Source organism: Mus caroli, unplaced genomic scaffold (genome assembly GCF_978045245.1).
Source record: "Mus caroli unplaced genomic scaffold, Mus_caroli_1 scaffold_5, whole genome shotgun sequence".
In the NCBI taxonomy this organism is placed as follows: Eukaryota; Metazoa; Chordata; class Mammalia; order Rodentia; family Muridae; genus Mus; species Mus caroli.
This window is the reverse complement of record NW_028227260.1, coordinates 18,662,308-18,683,816: the sequence shown is the minus strand read 5'-3', so window position 1 is coordinate 18,683,816 and position 21,509 is coordinate 18,662,308. Positions and strand designations below refer to the sequence as shown.

Sequence of the window (21,509 nt, the reverse complement as noted above, 5' to 3'; positions counted from 1 at the left end):
AGCGACTGCAGTGTAAAACGCTTGATTTCTTTGGTTACAGCACTCCCGCGACCGTGCCACACACTCATTGATTAACACCTGCCCCGTTGGCAAGTTACAGGCAAATTAGTATTTTTTAAATTAAATTGTACAAAACTCTCCATACAGCTAATTAAACTGTGGGAGAGATGTGCTGTGGAAAAGCACTTTATTAAATGCGCTCCTTTTTTTTTTTTCTCTTTGCATTCCATTCTCGTAGAAAGGTTAAAGTGGGCTGGGGAACGGAGCGCTGAGGAGGCGGAGAAGGGATATACGTCTCAGGATACAGGAAATACGGTAACAGCGAAACCAGGAGGAAGCCAGCCCCGAGCCTGGAGGGGATCCGCCATCTCAGATCTCGGCCTTGCCAGGGCCCACCAGAGAAAACTAACGCTCTGGTCCTGTCATACCTATGGGGGACCAACCTTGTGCCTCCGGGAGATCCACGCTCCCACCAGGAAATACGCGGGAACCCAAGCCTCCAAAAAAGCGCTGTGTCCTGGCTCCGCGGTGGGATTATCCTGAAGGGACTCCCAGTGGAGGTAGTACCACTCTCCCCTCGGCGCCTCCTCCTGCATCTGCTGGACTCAAGTCGCACCCTCCTCCTCCGGAGAAGTAGTGAAATAGATTTTTTTCCCAGCCAAAATCAGGTCAGATTCTTTCTTTCTCGTCTGGGACATCCAGGCTCTCTGAAACTTAATTATGCCTTTCCCCAGCTCTTCCCTGTTTTCCTGTTCTTTCCACAAATTCAAAAAGAAAAGAAACAAGTAGAGGCATTGAAAAGCCTTTCTTAAAAAAAAAGTATGCTTGGATGAAATGGGTATTTGACTGCAGTGAGTAATTAAGATATTTTACATGAGTTAATTGTAATTTTAAAAACTGCAGTGTTTTGATTTTCATGACAGGCCAGGGTATAGTGAAATACTAACAGAATGTTCACTGGCTAATAAATTAAAACTGGGTGGGGATTTACTATATTCTCCTGTTTTTGTGTATATTGAAATTTTTTCCATTTAAAAATGCTTAGCCCAAGACCAAGTGTAAGGATGTACTCAAGGCCTAATGCCTGTGCCCAGAGGAGATTGTGAAGTGAGCTTTGAGAACTGGGTTTTTTTCTGTGTAAGATAGTATTGAGTAAGTGAAAACAAGTTATAATGTGATGGTCAAACCCAAGTACCATAAAAATGTGCTTGTTCAAGGTATTCAGGAATCATGGAGGATGGAGATGGCTCTTGATGGAGCCTGTTAGTCTTCAAGAGCCATCAAAGAGGAGGGGGGAATTTGTGGGTGGGCCTTAAAGGGTGAGTGACATCTACCATATGGGTTAGGATGCTTTTTAGGCCTAGTGTTTCTAGAATGAAAGCCAGAGAGCATGATTGTTCTGGGGGCAGCGTGGCTGTAATTCTAAGTCTGTGAGAGAAGTGTGATACAGGGCTGTAGGCCTTGAGTGTTTTGCTAAGGAGTACGCAGTTTATTCTTGATGAACGAGTAGCATTGGAAATTTCCAAATAAGGACTATTTGTGTTTTAAGACTCTAACTCTTATTTTCACAGAACTAATAGCTTATTTGAATGAGGCTTATGTTAAAAAGAAAACAAATGAACAAGTTTGACTCAGGCTCACAGTTCTTCTTCATCTCATACCATAAATCTTTATGGAGCCCTTGCTGTGGTTAGGCCTTGTACAGGGAGGTGTGGGAGACAGATGACCAAAACTTAGCAGGAGTAAAATAGATATTTGAGCTAATCAATGAATATTATTGAGTGAACATTCTGGGTATCAGGTTTGTTGCTAAAGCATAAAAAAAATGGAGTCTCATTTCACCTAAAAGCAGTTGATTGTCATTCCAATAGGCTGGTCCTTCCCTCTTTTTTTTTTTTTTTTTTTTAACCTCTATTCAGAGTGAAAATGGTAATTTAACAGGCAATAGGGAAAGAAATGCTCACCTAGGAAACAAAGGGGGCTATTCAGGGCAAGAAGTGTTTAAGAGCTACGTAATTTCTACCCAGTGATTTAAAGCATACATAATTATAATGGCAGATACTTGTTGAATTTGTGTGGTTGGTGTGTGTGTGTGCCATCTTTTTCTAAAGGATTTTGAATGCTTGCGTTTAATCACAACTCCACTAAAGGATGTTTGTACAGGCCTATAAGTTGCCACAAGTTGTGAGACACTTAAGTGGCCTTGTTGAGATTTGATTAAGAAAGAAAATGCTTGGTTCCAGAATTGATGCTGTCAGCTGCTGTGCAGAACATACTCCCTAATTCTGTGGACCCAGTTATTTAATAGGAATGCACCATTGAATTGGGAGCTGAAAGGAGTATAAGGAACTGAAAAGGCCAGAAGAAAATGAGACAGACTATAAGTGACAGAAGAAGAAAGGGCTTCACCTTCTTTTCCTGTTTTCCAGTTTGTGAGGGATTGCAGTATGGCTTCATTTCCTTGGTGCGTTTGTAAAATAGTTCACCCATTGAAGACCATGAAGATTCTTTCCAATGCTGCCCTGCTTTTGCTGGTGTCTTGCTCCTGGAAGTTGTGATGCTAAAGGTAATTTTTTTTTTTTCTAAATAAAAATGCACGAAAAGGAGGAAAAAGGAGTTGATAATGGCATGTTCAAAAATAATCAGACAAATCCCCAAATGCTAGCAGTAATGATAAATTGAAACATTTTCTATAGTTTATGAAACCATATGCACTAAAAATAACCATGTAAATCTGTAAAGCAGTTTAGGGAATGTACTGCTGACTTCTTACTTTAGTTTCTGGTCTTACTGGAAAGTGAGTCTTTTTAACTCCATTTTCTAATTGTTGCTAGTTAAGGGGAAAATAATGAGTACTTTTATACCAATTTCATAACAGGTATCCTTTCTGAATTATTTTATTTTTTCTAGTAATAAGGTGCTTTTTAATTATATTGTAATGGCTCTGACTTCTTTTCTAATGTGTATTTTTTTAGTTTGTCCAAGAAAATTAGTTGGTTTTTTATTTTTATTTTTATTTTTGTTTTTTGTTTTTCAAGACAGGGTTTCTCTATGTAGCCCTGGCTGTCCTAGAACTCACTCTATAGACCAGGCTGGCCTTGAACTCAGACATCGACTGCCTCTGCTTCCTGAGTGCTGGGATTAAAGCCTAGATTAAATGCTAGAAATTACTGTGTATTCCTAGTTTGCTGAGGGGATTTATTGTGAATGAGTATGGAGTTTTTTGTTTTGTTTTCTCGAAATAATTTGTCTTATCTAGTGCATAAGTATATTTTCCTCATTCCTATGACAATGTGATGATAAATTACAATAATTTTTAACAAATTTCCTTATTTTGATTTTTAATGAGGCTTCCACATTCTTTGGGGGTTGGGGGACAGTGCAAAAATTGGTCTTTAGGACTCATGCACTTTCTGTCTTTTGTTTGGTTGGGGTTTTTGTTGTTGATCAGCCCAAGTGATCAGCCTTCCCCAGCACCGTGATGAGAAGCCTGGAAGCCATGTCCAGCTTTTATTTAGGTGCTAGAGACAGAACTTAGGTCTATGGGCTTGCATAGCAAGCAGTTTACTTTTTGCTTACTGAGCCATCTCTCCAGGCCTGTTTTCTCTCTTAGGCATTTATCTCTATTTCATTTTCTTCTAGTTTCCTTTTGTTTGTTCTTTTTCTAATTTAGTGAATTGGGCTCTTGCTGATTAATATTTCTTTTCCAAAATGAAAAGTTAAAACTACAAATTATTCTCTACAGTTGGTAAGAATTTCACAGGTTTGTATATATTATTTTGTTATTATATTCCAATAATTACTGTTTTATACTGTGTCTAATGATTTTTTAAATTTGGGCATCTCATATGTGTGGAAGTTCTGTCTGCACGTATGTATGTACCATGTGTATGCCTGGTACCTATGGATGTCAGAAGAGAGCATCAGATTCCCTGGAACTGGAGTTACAGGTGGCTCTGAGTTGCTATGTGGGTGCTGGGAATTGTACCCCATGCTCTGCAAGGGCAACAAGCACTGTTAACCACGGAATCATCTCTCTAGCCCCAGCCTATGACATTTTATTTTTGCTTTTTAAGTTTACAGTTATCTATGCATTCTTTTAAACATGAAATCATTAGCCAAATTATAATTTTTTTCTCTACTTTAAAGTATTTTTAGTCCTTTATTATTATTTTATTTTGGTTTTTCAAGACAGTGTTTCTTTGTGTAGCCCTGGCTGTCCTAGAATTTGCTCTGTAGACCAGGCTAGTCTTGAACTCACAGAGATTGCCTACCTGTGCCTCCTGAGTACTAGGAATCAAGGTGTGCATCACTACTACCCGGCTTTTTAATCCTTCTTGCAACAAAAAAGAAATGTGTATAGTTGCTGTGAATCTCAATGGAGATTGGAATACAAAACTTTTCTTGCCGGGTAGGGTGGTGCATACCTTTAATTCCAGAATCCAGGAGGCAGAGACAGGTGACTCTCATGAGTTTGATAAAGTCTAGTTTGCATAATGAGTCAGGCCACCCTGGGCTACATAAACACAACTTGTCTACAAAAAAAACAACTGCCAAAAGTTTTTTTCTTTCCTTAAATGCAAAAATCATGGTTAGGATGTTCATTGATCAATTAAGTCCTTGGTTAAACAATGAGGATAGTATAGATCACTGCTTTACCCTTTATCCACATTGATTAACATGTCTTGCCATATGTGTTCTACCATTCTCTTTCATTTTGCCACCTGAAAGGAATTTGCACCTGTATTTCTGCTTTGCTTACTTCTTCACTGTGTTTACTTGGCCTAAATACTTTCTCATACATTACCTGTTTTCTTGGTTGCAGGTGCAATCCAGGATGAAGTATTAATTACACTTAGGTTTTGTTATGTTTGTGTCTTTCTTGTCCTTGATCAGGAAGTTTATTCAATTTCTTCAATCTTCTTTGTCTTTGTTGACATTGACAATTTTTCAAAATAAAAGACAAATATTTTGTATGGGGCTCCTCAGTTTAGGTGTGTGTATCATTTCCCCATTGTGATATTTTAATGATGTACGTTGGCAGGAAGACCACGGAAGTCATGTTAAGTGTTTCTCTCTGAATCATATTCAGAGCTTGCTCATGATACAGATGTCCTGTCAACATTGATTTCTTGGTTAAGTTGTTGGGGTTCTGTTAGATTAACTCACCGTTTTCTCTTTGTAGTCAATCATTTTGCCGTGAATACTGGGAGACTGTAACTTTTGTGTTTCTTGTCATGCTATCTTTTAGTATTTTTTCATCTGTTCATTATTCTGGACTAAATGTTTTTACTGTGACTACAAAAGAATGCTTCAAACCCCATCTTTTTTTTTCTGAATTCACTAGTTTATATTCTACTTGAATTCACTAGTTTATATTCTACTGGAAGAAAACGCTTTTCTCTATTTCTTATATTTAGACACCTAAGTTTTTGTGTTATTTCATTAATAGCCTTTGGCTGTCATAATTATTTTATTCAGTGTGTCTTCTTGATCCTTTGGCATGCTCACCATTCTTTGACAGATATTTAGACTTATTTTTAACATTTCTTTTCTTCCTTACTTTCAGGCTCATCTTATATTTTCTACCCCATTGACCATTTCTCTATTTGACTGTGCCACTTGGAGACCGTATTTACAAACTGAGGTGTGGAACTATGGATTTTTTAAAAATCTTTCGTTATTTCACATTTAATTTCAGAGTACAAACATTGTTTCATATTTGTTGAAATTTGCTTTAAGTCTTAGAGAACATAATCACTATTGTGTCTTGTGTGTTTGTAAAGGGTTTGTATATTCCAACTGTTTTATATAAGGGTCTATAAATATCTGTTAAATGTATTACCTTGTTGTATAAATCTTCTATATCCACAGTAAAGTATAGGATATACCTTTTATCATTTGTGACCCCTTTCTTAAATCTTTTCTTAAAAAACTCTTTTATTTGCTATTAATACAGATACAGCAGGTCCACATTTGTGGAAATGGAATTTCTTTTTCAGTTCTTTAATCTTGTTACCTTTTTATTGAGACAGGGTCTCTCTATGTAGCCCTGGGTAGCCTGGAACTCACTATGTAGACCAGGTTGGCCTTGAACTCACAGAGATCCACCTGCCTCTGCCTCCTGAGTGCTAAGAGTAAAGGTATATACCACCATGCCTGGCCCCATTCAATATTTTAGATGACATTTTATTTTTTAATTCTTTGTGTCCGTGTGTGTGGTAGGGGTGCATGCATATGTGTGTGGGCATGTGTGCTATTGCTTATTTGTAGTGACTGCTGTACAGTGTTAAGGAACATGTTTTCTACCTGATGGGTCCTGAGAATCAAACTCACCTCTTTGTGAGGTTTGGTGGTTAGAGCCTTTACCTCCTGATCCGTCTAGCCCATCCTACCTATAGTCTATTTTGTTTATTGTAATTTTTTTTTTTAGAAAACATTCTGCCAAAAATATGAATGCAGTGATTTATTTCTGAATTTACCAATAAAGTTTATATTTAGCAGTAAGGATAAACTGTCTAAATTCTTTTTTCCTTTTTACATGTTTAAAATCTTTCATATGCAATCTATTGTTTGTAGTTTACCTATAAAGTCTGTATTTACTGAATATATAATATATACATACGTACATTTATTCATACATACATATATATTTTTGCTAAATCATTTAGAAGAACATTCAGACCTAACCATATTTCATCTTTAAGTACTTCTTCAAATATATGAAGAACAAGGGCATTGGTATTGCTGCAGTATTGCTATGTAAAATATTTTACATATTAAGTTTTTCTCACAATGCCCTGTGTTACCTTCATTTGTTTATATCATCATGTGTTACATTTACTTATCATAAATCTTTGGTCCTCTAAACTCTAAAATAACACTTGTCTGTATTCTGATTTTAATTTTTCATGACATGGGCACTCTTGTATCCAGATAGTTGTCCTGTGTATGTCCACAGTCTGGTCTTGTCTGATTGGTTCATTCTACCATGAATAATTTTGGCTGTTTTAGCCAGAAGACCACAGGGTTGATGCTCTGTCTTTCCTAACACATTGCATGAGGCCTTGCCAGATGGTAGTTTTATCACAAGGATCTTGATGCTTTTGGTAATTTCATGGATAACTAGGCAGGCACTTTTTTTTCTTATTTTTTCACGTGTAGTTTTAGCCTTTAGGACACACGTAGAATTATAGCTTATATTTAATGTCATATCCTTCCTCTTGGTTGTCTCTTTGCAGAAGCTTTTAACGTTAAAAGGGGTTCTCATATTTATTCTGCCTTCATGTTTTCCTCCTTCAAATTGTATACTTAGATTGACTGGCTGTCAGGAGTTGCTTTTTGTTCTCGTTTGTCTGTTTTTTAAGCAGCCCCATGCACAGTTTCTTAAACACACTTTTCAAGGAGGTTAGTCATTTTTTCACTTTTTGAATAAACATTTTTCCCCTCTGAAAACTCCTATTCCCCTCCCCCTGCTCACCAATCCACCCATTCCCACTTCCTGGCCCTGGCATTCCCCTATACAGGTACATAGAGCCTTCACAGGACCAAGGCCCTCTCTTGCCATTGATGACCAACAAGGACATATGTGGCTGGAGCCATGGGTCCCTCCATGTGTACTATTTGGTTGGTGGTTTAGACCCTGGGAGCCTGGGGGATGCTGGTTAGTTCATACTGTTATTCCTCCTATGTGGCTGCAAACCCATTCAGCTCCTTCAGTCCTTTCTCTAGTTCCTTCATTGGGGACCCTGTGCTCAGTCCAATGGATGGCTGTGAGAATCCACTTCTGTATTTGTCAGGCACTGGTAGAGCCCCTCAGGAGACAGCTATATCAGGCTCCTGTCAGCAAGCACTTGTTGGCATCCACAATAGTGTCTGGAATTGGTAACTGTATATGGGATGGATCGTCAGGTGGAACAGTCTCTGGATGGCCTTTCCTTCAGTCCCTGTGCCACACTTTGTCTCTGTAATGTCTCCCATGGATATTTTGTTCCTCCTTTTAGGAAGGACTGGAGTATCCACACTTTGCTCTTTCTCCTTCTTGAGCTTCATGTGGTCTGTGAATTGTATCTTGGGTATTCCAAGCTAATATCCACTTATCAGTGAGTGCATACCATGTGTGTTCTTTTGTGATTGGGTTACCTCCTTCAGGATGATATTTTCTAGTTCCATCCATTTGCCAAAGAATTTCATAAATTAATTGTTAATAATAGCTGAGTAGTACTCCATTGTGTAAATGTACCACATTTTTCATATCCATTCCTCTATTCAGGGACATCTGGGTTCTTTCCAGCTTTTGGCTATTATAAATAAGACTGCTATGAACATAGTGGGGCATATGTCCTTATTACATGTTGGAACATCTTCTGGGTATATGCGCAGGAGTGGTATTGCTGGGTTCTCAGATAGTACTATGTCCAATTTTCTGAGGAACCGCCAAACTGATTTCCAGAGTGATTGTACCAGCTTGCAATCCCACCAGCAATGGAGGAGTGTTCTTCTTTCTCCACATCCTCTTCAACATCTGCTGTCATCTGAGATTTTGATCTTAACCATTCTGACTGGTGTGAGGTGGAATCTCAGGGTTGTCTTGATTTGGATCTATTGGGCTTGTTGAAAGATTACTTTCTTGCTTTTTCTAGGGTGTAGTTTCCCTCCTTGTGTTGGTGTTTTCCATCTATTATCCTTTGTAGGGCTGGATTTGTGGAAAGATATTGTGTAAATTTTGTTTTGTCTTGATTTCTCCATCTATGGTAATTGAGAGTTCTATTGGGTATAGTAGCCTGGGCTGGCATTTGTGTTCTCTTAGGGTCTGTATAACATCTGCCCAGGATCTTCTAGCTTTCATAGTCTCTGGTGAGAAATCTAGTGTAATTCTGATAGGTCTGCCCTTATATGTTACTTGACCTTTTCCCCTTACTGTTTTTTTATATTCTTTCTTTGTTCAGTGTGTTTGGTGTTTTGATTTTTATGTGATGAGAGGAATTTCTTTTCTGGTTCAGTCTATTTGGAGTTCTGTAGGCTTCTTGTATGTTCATGGGCATCTATTTTCATTAGGTTATGGAAGTTTTCTTCTATAATTTTGTTGAAGGTATTTACTGGCCCTTTAATTTGGGAATCTTCACTATTTTCTATACCTATTATCCTTAGGTTTGCTCTTCTCAATATGTCCTGGATTTCCTGGATGTTTTGAGTAGGAGCTTTTTGCATTTTGCATATTCTTTCACTGTTGTAGCAATGTTTTCTATGGAATCTTCTCCACCTGAGATTCTCTTTTCTATCTCTTGTATTCTATTGGTGATGCTTGCATCTGTGACTCCAGATCTCTTTCCTAGGTTTTCTATCTCCAGGGTTGTCTCCCTTTGTGATTTCTTTATTGTTTCTATTTCCATTATTAGATCCTGGATGGTTTTGTTCAGTTCCTTTGCCTGTTTGGTTGTGTTTCCTGTAATTCTTTAAGGGATTTTTGTGTTTCCTCTTTAAGGTCTACCTGTTTACCTGTGTTCTCTTGTATTTCTTTAAGGGGGTTATTTATGTACTTCCTAAATTCCTCTATCATCATCATGAGATGGAATTTTAAATCACAGTCTTGCTTTTCTGGTGTGTTGGGGTATCCAGGGCTCACTGTGGTAGGAGAACTGAATTCTGATGATGCCAAGTATTCTTGGTTTCTATTGCTTATGATCTGTGCTTGCCTTTTGCCATCTGGTCATCTCTGGTGTTAGCTGGTCTTGCTGTCTCTGACTGTGGCTTGTCCTTCCTGCCAACCTGTGTGCCAGTACTCCTGGGAGACCAGTTCTCTCTGGGAGGAATTTGGGTATGGAGAGCTGTGGTACAGGGTCAGTTCTGGGTGTAGACAGAGATCAGAAGGATCCTGTCCCCAGCTAATCCTTGGTTCCTGTGTTCTGATGGCTCTGTGAGGGTCCCTCTTGGGCCAGGAATTTGAAGAGAAGTAAGTGGTGGTCTTACCTGTGCTCTCAGGTGTGTAGGCTCTCCTGGGAGACTAGCTCTCTCCTGGTAGTATTTGTTTATGTAGCTCTTTAGCATAGGATCAGCTCTGGGTGCAGAAGGAGACCAGAAGACTCCTGTCCCAGGCAGCCCCTGGGTTCCTGTGTCCTGAGGGTTCCTGGCAGGTTCTTCTGAGCAGCAGTGGTGATCCTAACTGCACTCAATGGCCTATCCACACTCCTGGGAGGCTCACTCCCTCCTGGTGCTATTTGGGTATGGAGCCCTGTGGCAGAGGATCTGCTATAGTCTGAGATGGAAACTGGAAGGCTCCGGTTCCATGCCGCCCCTGGGTTCCTGTGTACTGAGGGTTCTGGACGGGTTCCTCTGAGTAGCATTGGTGGTCCTACCTGCACTCATGGGCCTGTCTGCACTCCTAAACATTTCTTTTTATTTTATTTTGTGTGTATGAGTATTTGGCTTGCATGTGTGTCGATGTACCAATTTCTTGCTACATAGCCTTGACTGGCTTGAAACTCCTTATGTATACAAGGCTAATCTGAAACTCATAGCTATCTACCTGCCTCTACCTCTTGAGTTGTGACATTACAGGCATGTGCCACCCACTATGCCCTGCCCACTCCTTTTTGCTATATATTATATTTTCTTGCATTCCTTAATTTATTATGAATTTAGGGCTCGAAACAACTGAATTATATTATACTGCTGTAGATCAGAAGTCTGGTGTAAGTTTCATCTAATTAATCAAAGTGCTGGCCAGCTGTATTCATTTCCAGGGGCTCTAGAAGAGAAATTTTTTTCTGCTCCTTAAGTTGTTGGCACAATCGAGTTCCTTACAAAGGTAAGAGTAAGATCCCCGTTTTCATGGTGGATGTCTGCTATGGGTGTTCCCAGCACTTAGAATCCCTTCATTCCTGATTCTTTCACTGTCTTCAAAGCCAGTTGCAGGTTGAACCCCTCCATTTCCTATTCTCATCCATCCTCTCTCTGACTCAGAGAGAGAAAGGGCTTCTGTGTTTAAATATACATCCAGTCAGAGTATGCCAGTCAGTTAATCCAGAGGAAATTCTTCTGTCTTGAAATCTATAACCAAATTACATCTGCAGGGTTTTTTTTTTTTTATCTTGTAAATTGATACATACAGTCACCAGTTCTGGGAATTATGATGTGAACTCATTAAGGTAGCTGTTATTCTGCTTTCCACACATTCCATTATAGCAGCGCTAACTATAACCCAATGTGTGCTCATCCATTCTTTCATTCAACCAACATAAATAGTTTTAAAAACATATATTAAAGTAAACATATGTTATATTATAGATATTGTACCAGGTGCCAATACTCCAAGAAGTAAGATGCCATGAACTGGTTTGGTAAGTTCTGTAGGAATTGGCACATAATGCTGTACGAGAATGCAAGAGGCCTAGATTAGAAGTACCAGTATTCTTTTCTGTGGATCAATGTCTGTGCTGGGTCTTAACAAGTAGTCTCAATATTAAGGTGGGAAACGGTAAAAATGTATTAGTTTTCTGTTTCCGTGATAAAATACCATGACCAAAAAGCATCATAAGGATGGAAGGGTTTATTTTGGTTTAGAGTTCCAAAAGGATAGAGTCCATAATGGTGAGGAAGGCAACTGGAGCAGGAGGCTGGCTGGTAACATTTTATCCAGATAGGTAGGAAGCAGAGAGAGAGAGAGAGCTAGAAGGAAGTGGGGCAAGACTATTAACAACCCTCAATGCTCACCCCTAGTTAGTTGCTTTCTCCAGAAATGCTCTACCTCTTAAAGGCTTCATAACATTTCCTGAAATTCCAGAGGCTGGCCCTGAACTCTCAAGCACCAATCCTGCCCCAGGCCCCCAAATTGCTATGAATACAGACATGTGCCACCATGTCCATAATATTTCCTAATAGTACCAACCAACTGGGGACCAAGTATTCAAATGTAGGGTACATTTCTCATTTGAACCATCGCCCTCCCAGAAAAAAAAAAAAAAGGAGAATACTTCAAGTAGTGAGACTGCAGTGGCCAAAAGTATAGAGCTCAAGATAGCATGTTCTTTTAGAGGGTACAGCTAATAGGAGCTAAATCTGCAAGTCATATAACTTCCTGGAATATAGATGAACCTATTGAGTAATGTGAAACATAAATATGAAGACTTGTGTTCTTTACTAAATAATTTCCAGATAAATGAACAAGAAATAGAAAGTCATACACACTTTTAAGGAAAGCCAAGTTTGGTGGCACATTCCTTTAATTCCTTGGGAGGAAGAGGCAGGTAGGCTGCTGTGACTTCAAGACCAAACTAGTCTACATAGTGAGGTCCAGGCTAGCCAGGGCTACATAGTGAAATCCTGCTCAAAAAAACCCCAGAAGCCAAAAACAAAACAGAACAAAACACAACAACAACAAAGCAAACCTTTAAGGAGAGTGCTATGTTTACATGTATACCCTAATCCCCCAACTTCAGCATGAAGAAGCCAATATTTGTTCCACCGTCGTAATTATCTTTATTTTGGATCCCAGTATATTTATTTGCTTGGATAGGTCAGGTATCAAAATAGTAGACATACTCCTAAATCTCAGTATTGCTAGATTCCACCTGGTTGATTAGGAAAACCAGTAGCAGTAACAAAGAACTTTGCTGTTCTTACTACCACCACCCCTTTATAGAAAAGAGATTCTTTTCTCATACAATATATCCTGACTATAGTCCTCGTCCTGTGTCGTACCTCCCCCCCCCCCCCCCCCGTCTACCTCTCTCAGTTCCTCCCCTACTCCCTGGATCCACCCCTTTTTTTTGTTTCTAATTAGAAAAGAAAAGGCCCTGTGTTCTGGTGTCTTTTTTATGGGAAGGACTCTTCAGGCTACCAAAGGAGAAATGTATACAGCAACCCAGCCCTCAAATCTTTGATCTACAGTCTATTTTAGCTTCAAGCTACAGTAGGGCAATCATGGCACCAAGCTTGTGGGAATAACTAGTCAAGGTCTGGTTTGACTGAAGAACCACTCTATGAGATGGAACCCTTACCCAGTACTGCTTAGGTGACCAAGAAACAGTGACTAGATAGCTCCAGGACCTAGGGTCAAACCAGACAATACTGTTTTTCATTTGTTTAAGTACACTGAAATTCAAAGTTGGACTTGAGGACATAGCCATCTTCAGCCCATAAAGTGTGCTGATGACATAAAAAAGGCAAAATTTAGTCTCATCTTTTGCCATTTTTAGATTTTTCAAGTCTATGACTGGATCAATGGCCTTGTACTTATTAAAGAGGCATCACGTCAGCAAGAGGCCTTTTGGTATTATGACCCTTACCACGAAGGAGAGAGTTTGCATTGTCTTTTCACTGCATGTGTGAGTTACTGCCCATTAAAAAGGACTGGATCCAGGAAACATCCACTTAGCTGGACTTAATAAGTCTTACCCCTCTTCCATATCCCATTCTTTCCCTTGTGGCCCATACTTAACCCCCCTCTGCCTTTCCTATGATTCAGAACTCTCAGCTGGTCAGAGGACAGTGCAGGACAGAGGAAATGCTCTAAAAAGAGATCATAGGCTTTGAGGTATTTGGTGACCTTTTCTGGTGCTCACTCATAGATGAGGCACTCCTTTCTTCTACCATCTAGATGCCTTTCCTGGCTCAGCCCAAGGTGGTATAGCCTCCAGCTGAATTTACAGAACTATTAGAAAGTAATCCTATAACAAAATACAGTCAATCTAGTCCTGGGTCCAGCAGTTTATGCTGTAGAGAGCAGGACTATGACTTGAATCTTCCTATATGGTCACTGTGTGTGTATTTGGAGAGAGAGAGAGAGAGAGAGAGAGAGAGAGAGAGAGAGAGAGAGAGAGAGAGAGAGAGAGAGAGAGAGAGAGAGAGAGAGAGAGAGAGAGAGAGAGAGAAAACACGAATGAATGAACTGTGTGTGTGAACTGCGTGTATATGCATTGTATGTTTTAACCTTATATTTTTTGTTCTTGTAAGAGCAGGAGTCAAGGAAAATAGAGGACCAGAGGGAGGGGAAAGTCAGCCGGCTGCCTGAACAGGATTCCTCTAAGGCCTCTAGCCCTTTAGTTACTAGTTTCTTAGCCCCTTGCTCAGTAAGTACTTTCTTGGCCTTTTCTAGAGGTTGGAAAGGTTCCAGGGCTACATCAATAGACAGACAGGAAAAGAGTTTTTAGCTGTGAATTGTAATCTATGTCAACCCAGAGGAAAGTGTAGGTGGAGCCAATCAAGCACAAGAGCTGGGGTGAATCCATCAGTAGAAAGCCAAGAGTAAGTGCCAGCATATGTCTCCTGGCTGGCACATTGCCTGTGCTTATCACAAGAAAAGGGAAGACACCTTGGTGCCACTGCTTGGGGGCTCTGTGAGAAAGAAGAGGAAGTCTTGGTGGTAGGCTCCCACTGGCAGGAACTGCCAAGCACAAATGCCTCACCACCATCACCTCTCATGTGTTCCTTTGAGGAAAGGAACCACCTGTTCCATCATGCCTGTAGGTCTCAGGATTGGATGAGTTGCAGATCTTCACAAAAGATGTCAGGGTCAATGGCCTCAGTGCCTATGTCACTGGCCCTTGGCTAAGCCCCATTGCTTGGCCGACATGCTGCTACCTATGTTGCTGTAGAGCTTCTAGAGTGTCTACTGGTCCTGTGGGCCATTCTGGTATGCAGGCTTCTTTCTGGGTGGTGCCTCTGACTCATGATGAGAGATCTGATTTGGTCTGAGTTTGCTGAGCCTAACTGTCCTTGTTCACTATTATGCCTGATGTCTGGCATTTAGCAGAAGACAAATATTGCTGCCTAGGCCTTTTAGACACTATTTCCTCCAGATGAATGTCAGTCACTCCTTTCTCTATGCATACCAAGGTTATGCACCTCTGTTCTGCTTGCTGAGATGAAAGCTGTAGGGCAGTGCCTTTGGAGGTGTTGGGTTTCTCTATAACACTAAGTGTTTTAAGGACAATGCTGGTATTTCTTCAATATGCCCAACACTTGGTCTTCATTTGTACCTCCTTGGAAGTGTAGGCCACACTGGGAATGCATAGAGCTTCAGGACAAATTTGAAAGTTGCCCTCCCAGCGCTTTTACACACTATACTGTTTGAATTGAGAAAGACACATTTGGTTCAATTTTTTTTTTTAAACTGAGAGGAGGGCAACAGCTCAATCTGATGAGACCAAAACCAAACACACAGACAGGAGTCACTCCTGTTTGAACTCTGGGAGATAAGAGGACAGAAAGTAGTACAGGGATCTGGACAAGCAAGTAATGAAATACCTCCTTTCAATGCTACATGTTCCTTTTGAAAAATCATTTAATGTAATCTCTGCATGCTTTTGTGGGTTTTGCCCAACTTTTGAAAGGCACACTAAAGTGTACCTTGTATCCTTTTCTATTTCTTTCACTCCAGAATTTTTCGTGTACATTGATACTTTTTCTACTTGAATAAATTACTTTTGTCTGCTTTGTCCATATTGCCTGTGTACATTGGCATTTATTTGGTATGCCAGGAAGTTTTCCACTAGTATATCGTCCACAATATGTTTCTTAACTCTTTTTTTTTTTCTTTGCTTGGTTTCTCTGTTGTTTCTCTGGGCATTATTGGTTTGCAAGTGTATAGACTTTTTGAAAAACAAAATAAAATATTTAAATATTAGTGCATAAAATAGTGCACCATAGGGTAAGCATATAGTTCGTTGATAGAAAACATGCCTAGTCCATTGGACATGCAAACTTTATATGCCCCAGTACAGGGGAACGCCAGGGCCAAAAAAAAATGGGAATGGGTGGATAGGGAAGTAGGGGGGAGGGTATGGGGGACTTTTGGGATAGCATTGGAAATGTAATTGAGGAAAAGATGTAATAAAAAAAAAAGCAGGGAGAGGAGGGATGGTAAAGGGGGCTTTCGGAGGGGAAACCAGGAAAGGGGATAAACTTGAAATGTAAATAAAGAAAATAATAAAAATAAAAAATAAGAATAAATAAAAAAAAAGAGAAAACATGCCTAGCTTGGATGAATCCTTGGGCTGGCTTCATTGTGCCACAAAGCCTCCTAAAACATAAATACAAGTCCCGCTGTGTCATATTGCAAAATAGTCTATTTGGGAAGAAAATTTAAATCTATTCAGCCAATTTTACTGAGGCTTCCTATGGGATTTTAAGTCTAATTTCTTTTAAATAGCATCTTGCCTTGGAATCCAGGCACACCTGGAACTCACTACAGTATCCAGGTTGATTTTAGACTCCTGATCCTCCTACATTTAACTCCCAAGTGCTAGGATTCCAGTCATATGTCACAACACCCTGCTTATAATTCATTTTTGAATGTGAAATACTAGATTTTTAAAGAGCTAAAGGTAAATTATTTTAAAATTGTTTATATATCCTCATAATTGTGCTGATACATAACTATCAAATATGTTCATTTTAAGTTTTATAAATTTAAAGTATAAGCTAAGAGGTCTGTTTGAGGGCTGTCTAGAACATGCAGACAATGAATTATCATACCTATTTTAAGAGAGCACAGTTGGCCCTCTATTAAAGGCTCTGAGTCAGTGGATTCAGTTAGTTCCAATCCCAGATCCACATTGTTCTTTGTCACTGTGGTTTTTCTATACTATATTAGTAAATCTGTGATTGGTTTGCTTGTAGACTTTTCTTTTATATGACAACTTAAGCAATATAACAACTATTTACATATCATTAATATTGTTTTAGGCATTATAAGTAATCTGTTATATGTATATATGAGAATGTAAGTATACATGTCATTTATATGGAAACACAATGGCATTTTATATAAGGGAATTAAGTATTAACAGAGTTTGGGATCCATTTCCTGCAGATACTTGAAATTTGGTTTGCATCATGATCCAATAGGCTGAGAATATATTTGGATATTTTTGAAAACAATTGGAAAGACACTTAATACCCTTTAATTGGAGAATTATTGATTAAATTATAGAATCTTGTGGTATATTATTATACACATACCCAAAAGATCATATGAAATCTATGTGTACTACATATGAGATACTAAGTAATGAAAATATTGCTTAATAGTGTATAATATGTAAACTCATTTTTAATAGCAAGTGGAAAATCCTACACATTTGTCAATATATCTGTTTATGATAGTTACAAAAATGTGGAGCATATGTTCTAGACTACATCTGTCAATATGCAGAGACTGGGAATGGGGCTTATTGGAAAAAATTACTAAACTTTTTTGGTTTTGTTTTTATTGTTTTATTTTGTTTTTTTAGACAAACTGTCTCATTTAGCTCAGGCTGACTTTGAACTCTCTCTACTTTCCAAATGATGAGATTACACCATCACACTCAGCTCCCAATATTGTCCTTATATATTTTATACTTTATCTTTTATTACTATACTTATGTTAAGATAATTTTTATAAAACTTTCAAACTTCTATATAAAGAAAAATCATAAACAAACTTGGAGACAGTTAATATGCACTCTGGTTATACTAATACATATGCAAAATATATAGTGGCTAATTTATTAACTATTTCTAACAACATATCCAACAGTCTTTTAGTACAAAAACATGGCTTAAACAAGTAGTCAAAGAATAGGCAGGTCATAGAAGACAGATTGTATGTGGTCAACCACAAAGAATGACTGTGCATTCTTTACTGGAAGTTAAACAGTGATTAAATCTGTTGAGGTCAAACTAAACATAGAAAGAGGAGCTGCTCATTTCTGTCATAAATCAACTACTGTGGAACTTTTCCTAATCTGTACTAACCATATCATTTTCAATGACATTCAGCAATGGGATCACTAAATAAAACAACATTGTCATATAAAGTAATACTTATGAGACCAATTAAATATTGAGGTATGTCCATTTTTATAAAGAAAGCTCATTAAGTGAGCAGGGCATGGTTCACACCCATGATAGAGACAGGAGGGAAATCTCAAGTTTGCAAATTCACTCTTTGTTCATTCTGTATGTAGTAGTAAAAATTTGTGAGAGATGGCTCAGTGGTTAAAGCTGGGTAAAGTGCTTGCTGCATGAGTGTGACACCCTGAGTTCAAATCCCCATAAACCAGGTAAAACTGGGTGTGGAAGCACACATCTGTAGTCCCAGCACTCCTACGGCACGATGGGAGGTGAAGCGGGAGATTCCTTGGAAGCTTGGGGGTCAGCTAGCCTGGCATCCGCTGCTGTGAACAACAGAAGACCCTGTGTCAGACAAGGGGGAAGGTGAGAACCATCAGTCAGAGATTATCTTCTGACACCGACATGTATGCCATGAAGCATGTATATTCACAGGAATGCACATGCATATACATGCATATATATATATATATATATATATATATATATGCACACACATATATACCCTATATAAACACAAAAAGATTTGAAGCATTTTAACAGTATCAACATCTTTTCATGTATGTATTCGGACATGTGTTTCATTCGTGGAGTTTATGAAAGGGGTCCTGCATATGAATACATTGACTTATTTGTTTTTTATAAGTAAAAGTTGTAATCACATTTAATGCCATTCAGCAGAGGAATAATTTAGTAGATAATATTGTCATATGGGGCTGGTGAGATGGCTCAGCGGATAAGAGCACTGACTGCTCTTCCGAAGGTCCTGAGTTCAAATCCCAGCAACCACATGGTGACTCACAACCACCTGTAATGAGATCTGACACCCTCTTCTGGTGTGCCTGAAGTTATTATAAATAAGTACAGTGTATTTATTTATAATAATAAGTAAATCTTTAAAAAATATTGTCATATAATAAAGCATTATGAGACAACTGAAATAGTGAGGTGAGCTGATTTTTATAAAGAAATCTCATTGAGGGAGCTGGGCATGGTGGTACACACCTATAATTATCTCTGCACTTAAGAAACAGAGGCAGGAGGGCAATTATGAGTTTGAGTCTAGCAATGAGTTGTACAGTGATAGTGAGAGGCCATCACAGAAAGAGAGAAACATCTAGAATTTAAAAATTAGTAAAGAGGTGTATAAATGGATGATCTCATGTATATTTTAAGCTTCAAATGTGAAATGTTTTTATTGTAACCACTATGTATATATATATATATATATATGTATATTTAAAGGCTTAGAAAATGGCAAAGAAGTAATTGATACTGGTGTTTTCATCAGGAGATGGAGGGGAAAAGCATGTAACAAGATGATTGTTAGCTGTGTTGTTTCAATAGAAATTTTCTAAAGAATGTAAGAGTTAGTCAAGGGCAATGAAACAACGCTGGGCCCAGGTGATCAATGATGGATATACAGAAATGCAGGGGCCACTGAAGTATGCATCCCAGCCATCTCCTGGGAGAATATTGTGCTTAGGGTAGCAGAAACGTCTGATCTAGCTGATGCAAAAGACTTTTTTTTTTTAACTTGCATCCAAATGCATTAGGTACTAAGCAGTTTTAGATGACCAGTATCCTATGACTTATTTCTCCCATGACCTGCTTAGAAGGGAATTTCTACATATTGTCTTCTGAACACATGTATTTGACCTGTATACTTGCATTTTTCATTGTAAATGAATATCCTTCTCTTTTTATATCTTTCAGTATTATGATGTAATGACTGTGATTTCACCTCCAGAATTTGGATGGCTCTAGGACATGGGCAAGATCAGGTGGTAGACTTCTAGGACTGAAGGCCATGGTGTGCGTGGATCATGGTAAACTCACCAAAGCAAGTAATGCCCTTGAGATGATCCTGCAGAAGCTTGTCATTGCACTCTTTTGTTGACACCCAGTCTTTGCTGTATTACATTAAAGTTGCATAAACCCATTAATGTCCAAATAAAATTTGTCTTATGGCAGTGTTAGAACTATATGATTATTATCTACTACATTTTGAAGTTTGAAATGTGAATGTTCCATAAAAATTCTCAACATAAAATATTATATAAGTATTATGAAGCAAAACACACATAGTATGGAAAAACTTCCATTGAGAGCATTCTTACACTTCACAGAGTGAACAAATTGAGTATTAATTATTCATGAATTGGGGGGTTAAGGGTTAAGGATGTAGCGGAATGGTAAAGCCTTTGCCTAACATATGCAAGTCCCTGGATTTAATTCTTCAAATTTCCAGGACCTAAGCCAGAAATAGTGTTTGGGAGGAGTGATTAGAGATATACAGGAAAATTGTATATGCCCTGTAACAACTGTCAGCCAGAAGTATAAGGAGAATTCTGTCTTTTGAATATTAATAAAGGAAAAGCACAGTGTTCTGAGTACACAGTTGATCTGAAAGCAACATAGAAACAATCCTATAGAGTCTATAAAACAGTCATGTAATTTGTTCAGATAAGTAATTGAAGCTGACATATATTTTGGGAAAAGTGTGAAAGGTGACTCTTTGATTCAGAAAACTGAAATTAGTGCCTGGCCTCAGAAACAAGAAATCTAAAAAACAAAATCCCAAATATACAGTTATAATTACTTCCATTCCAGATTTTTTTTTATTTTTTATATTTTTATTACATATTTTCCTCAATTACATTTCCAATGCTATCCCAAAAGTCCCCCATAGCGCCCCCCACTTCCCTACCCACCCATTCCCATTCTTTTGGCCCTGGCCTTCCCCTATATTGGGGCATATAAAGTTTGCAAGTCCAATGGGCCTCTCTTTCCATTGATGGCCGACTAGGCCATCTTTCGATACATATGCAGCTAGAGACAAGAGCTCCGGGGTTCTGGTTAGTACATCATGTTGTTCCAACAATAGGGTTGCAGATCCCTTTAACTCCTTGGGTACTTTCTCTAGCTTCTCCATTGGGAGCCCTGTGATACATGCAATAGCTGTCTGTGAACATCCACTCCTGTGTTTGCTAGGCCCCGGCATCGTCTCACAAGAGACAGCTATGTTTGGGTCCTTTCAGCAAAATCTTGCTAGTGTATGCAATGGTGTCAGCGTTTAGAAGCTGATTATGGGATGGATCCCTGGATAAGGCAGTCTCTAAATGGTCCATCCTTTCATCACAGCTACGAACTTTGTCTCTGTAACTCCTTCCCTGGGTGTTTTGTTCCCAATTCTAAGAAGGTGCACAGTGTCCACACTTTGGTCTTCATTCTTCTTGAGTTTCATGCGTTTAGTAAATTGTATCTTATATCTTGGGTATCCTAAGTTTTGGGCTAATATCCACTTATCAGTGAATACATATTGTGTGAGTTCTTTTGTGATTGTGTTACTTCACTCAAGATGATGCCCACCAGGTCCATCCATTTGGCTAGGAATTTCATAAATTCATTCTTTTTAATAGCTGAGTAGTACTCCATTGTGTAAATGTACCATAATTTCTGTATCCATTCCTCTGTTGAGGGACATCTGGGTTCTTTCCAGCTTCTGGCTATTATAAATAGGGCTGCGATGAACATAGTGGAGCATGTGTCCTTTTTACCGGTTGGGACAACTTCTGGATATATGCCCAGGAGAGGTATTGCTGGATCCTCCGGTAGTACTATGTCCAATTTTCTGAGGAACCACCAGACTGATTTCCAGAGTGGTTGTACAA

General features: G+C 38.8%; 1 protein-coding gene across 2 annotated transcripts; it reads left to right on the top strand.

Annotated features, from left to right (window-relative positions):
* The first annotated feature begins 309 nt into the window (after positions 1–309).
* On the top strand, positions 310–20,176 carry Nbdy (negative regulator of P-body association). 2 transcript variants are annotated; one of them, XM_085837943.1, is made up of 4 exons: positions 310–668; positions 2,430–2,566; positions 5,570–5,647; positions 19,552–20,173. In XM_085837943.1, exon 1 carries the CDS (start codon positions 431–433, stop codon positions 635–637), a length of 207 nt encoding a protein of 68 aa, XP_085694069.1. In that variant the 5' UTR covers positions 310–430; the 3' UTR covers positions 638–668; positions 2,430–2,566; positions 5,570–5,647; positions 19,552–20,173. The 2 variants fall into 2 exon arrangements, with proteins under 2 accessions (XP_085694069.1, XP_021009605.1); XM_021153946.3 differs by lacking the exon at positions 5,570–5,647 and having other exon boundaries at positions 19,552–20,176.
* Positions 20,177–21,509: the final 1,333 nt, after the last annotated feature.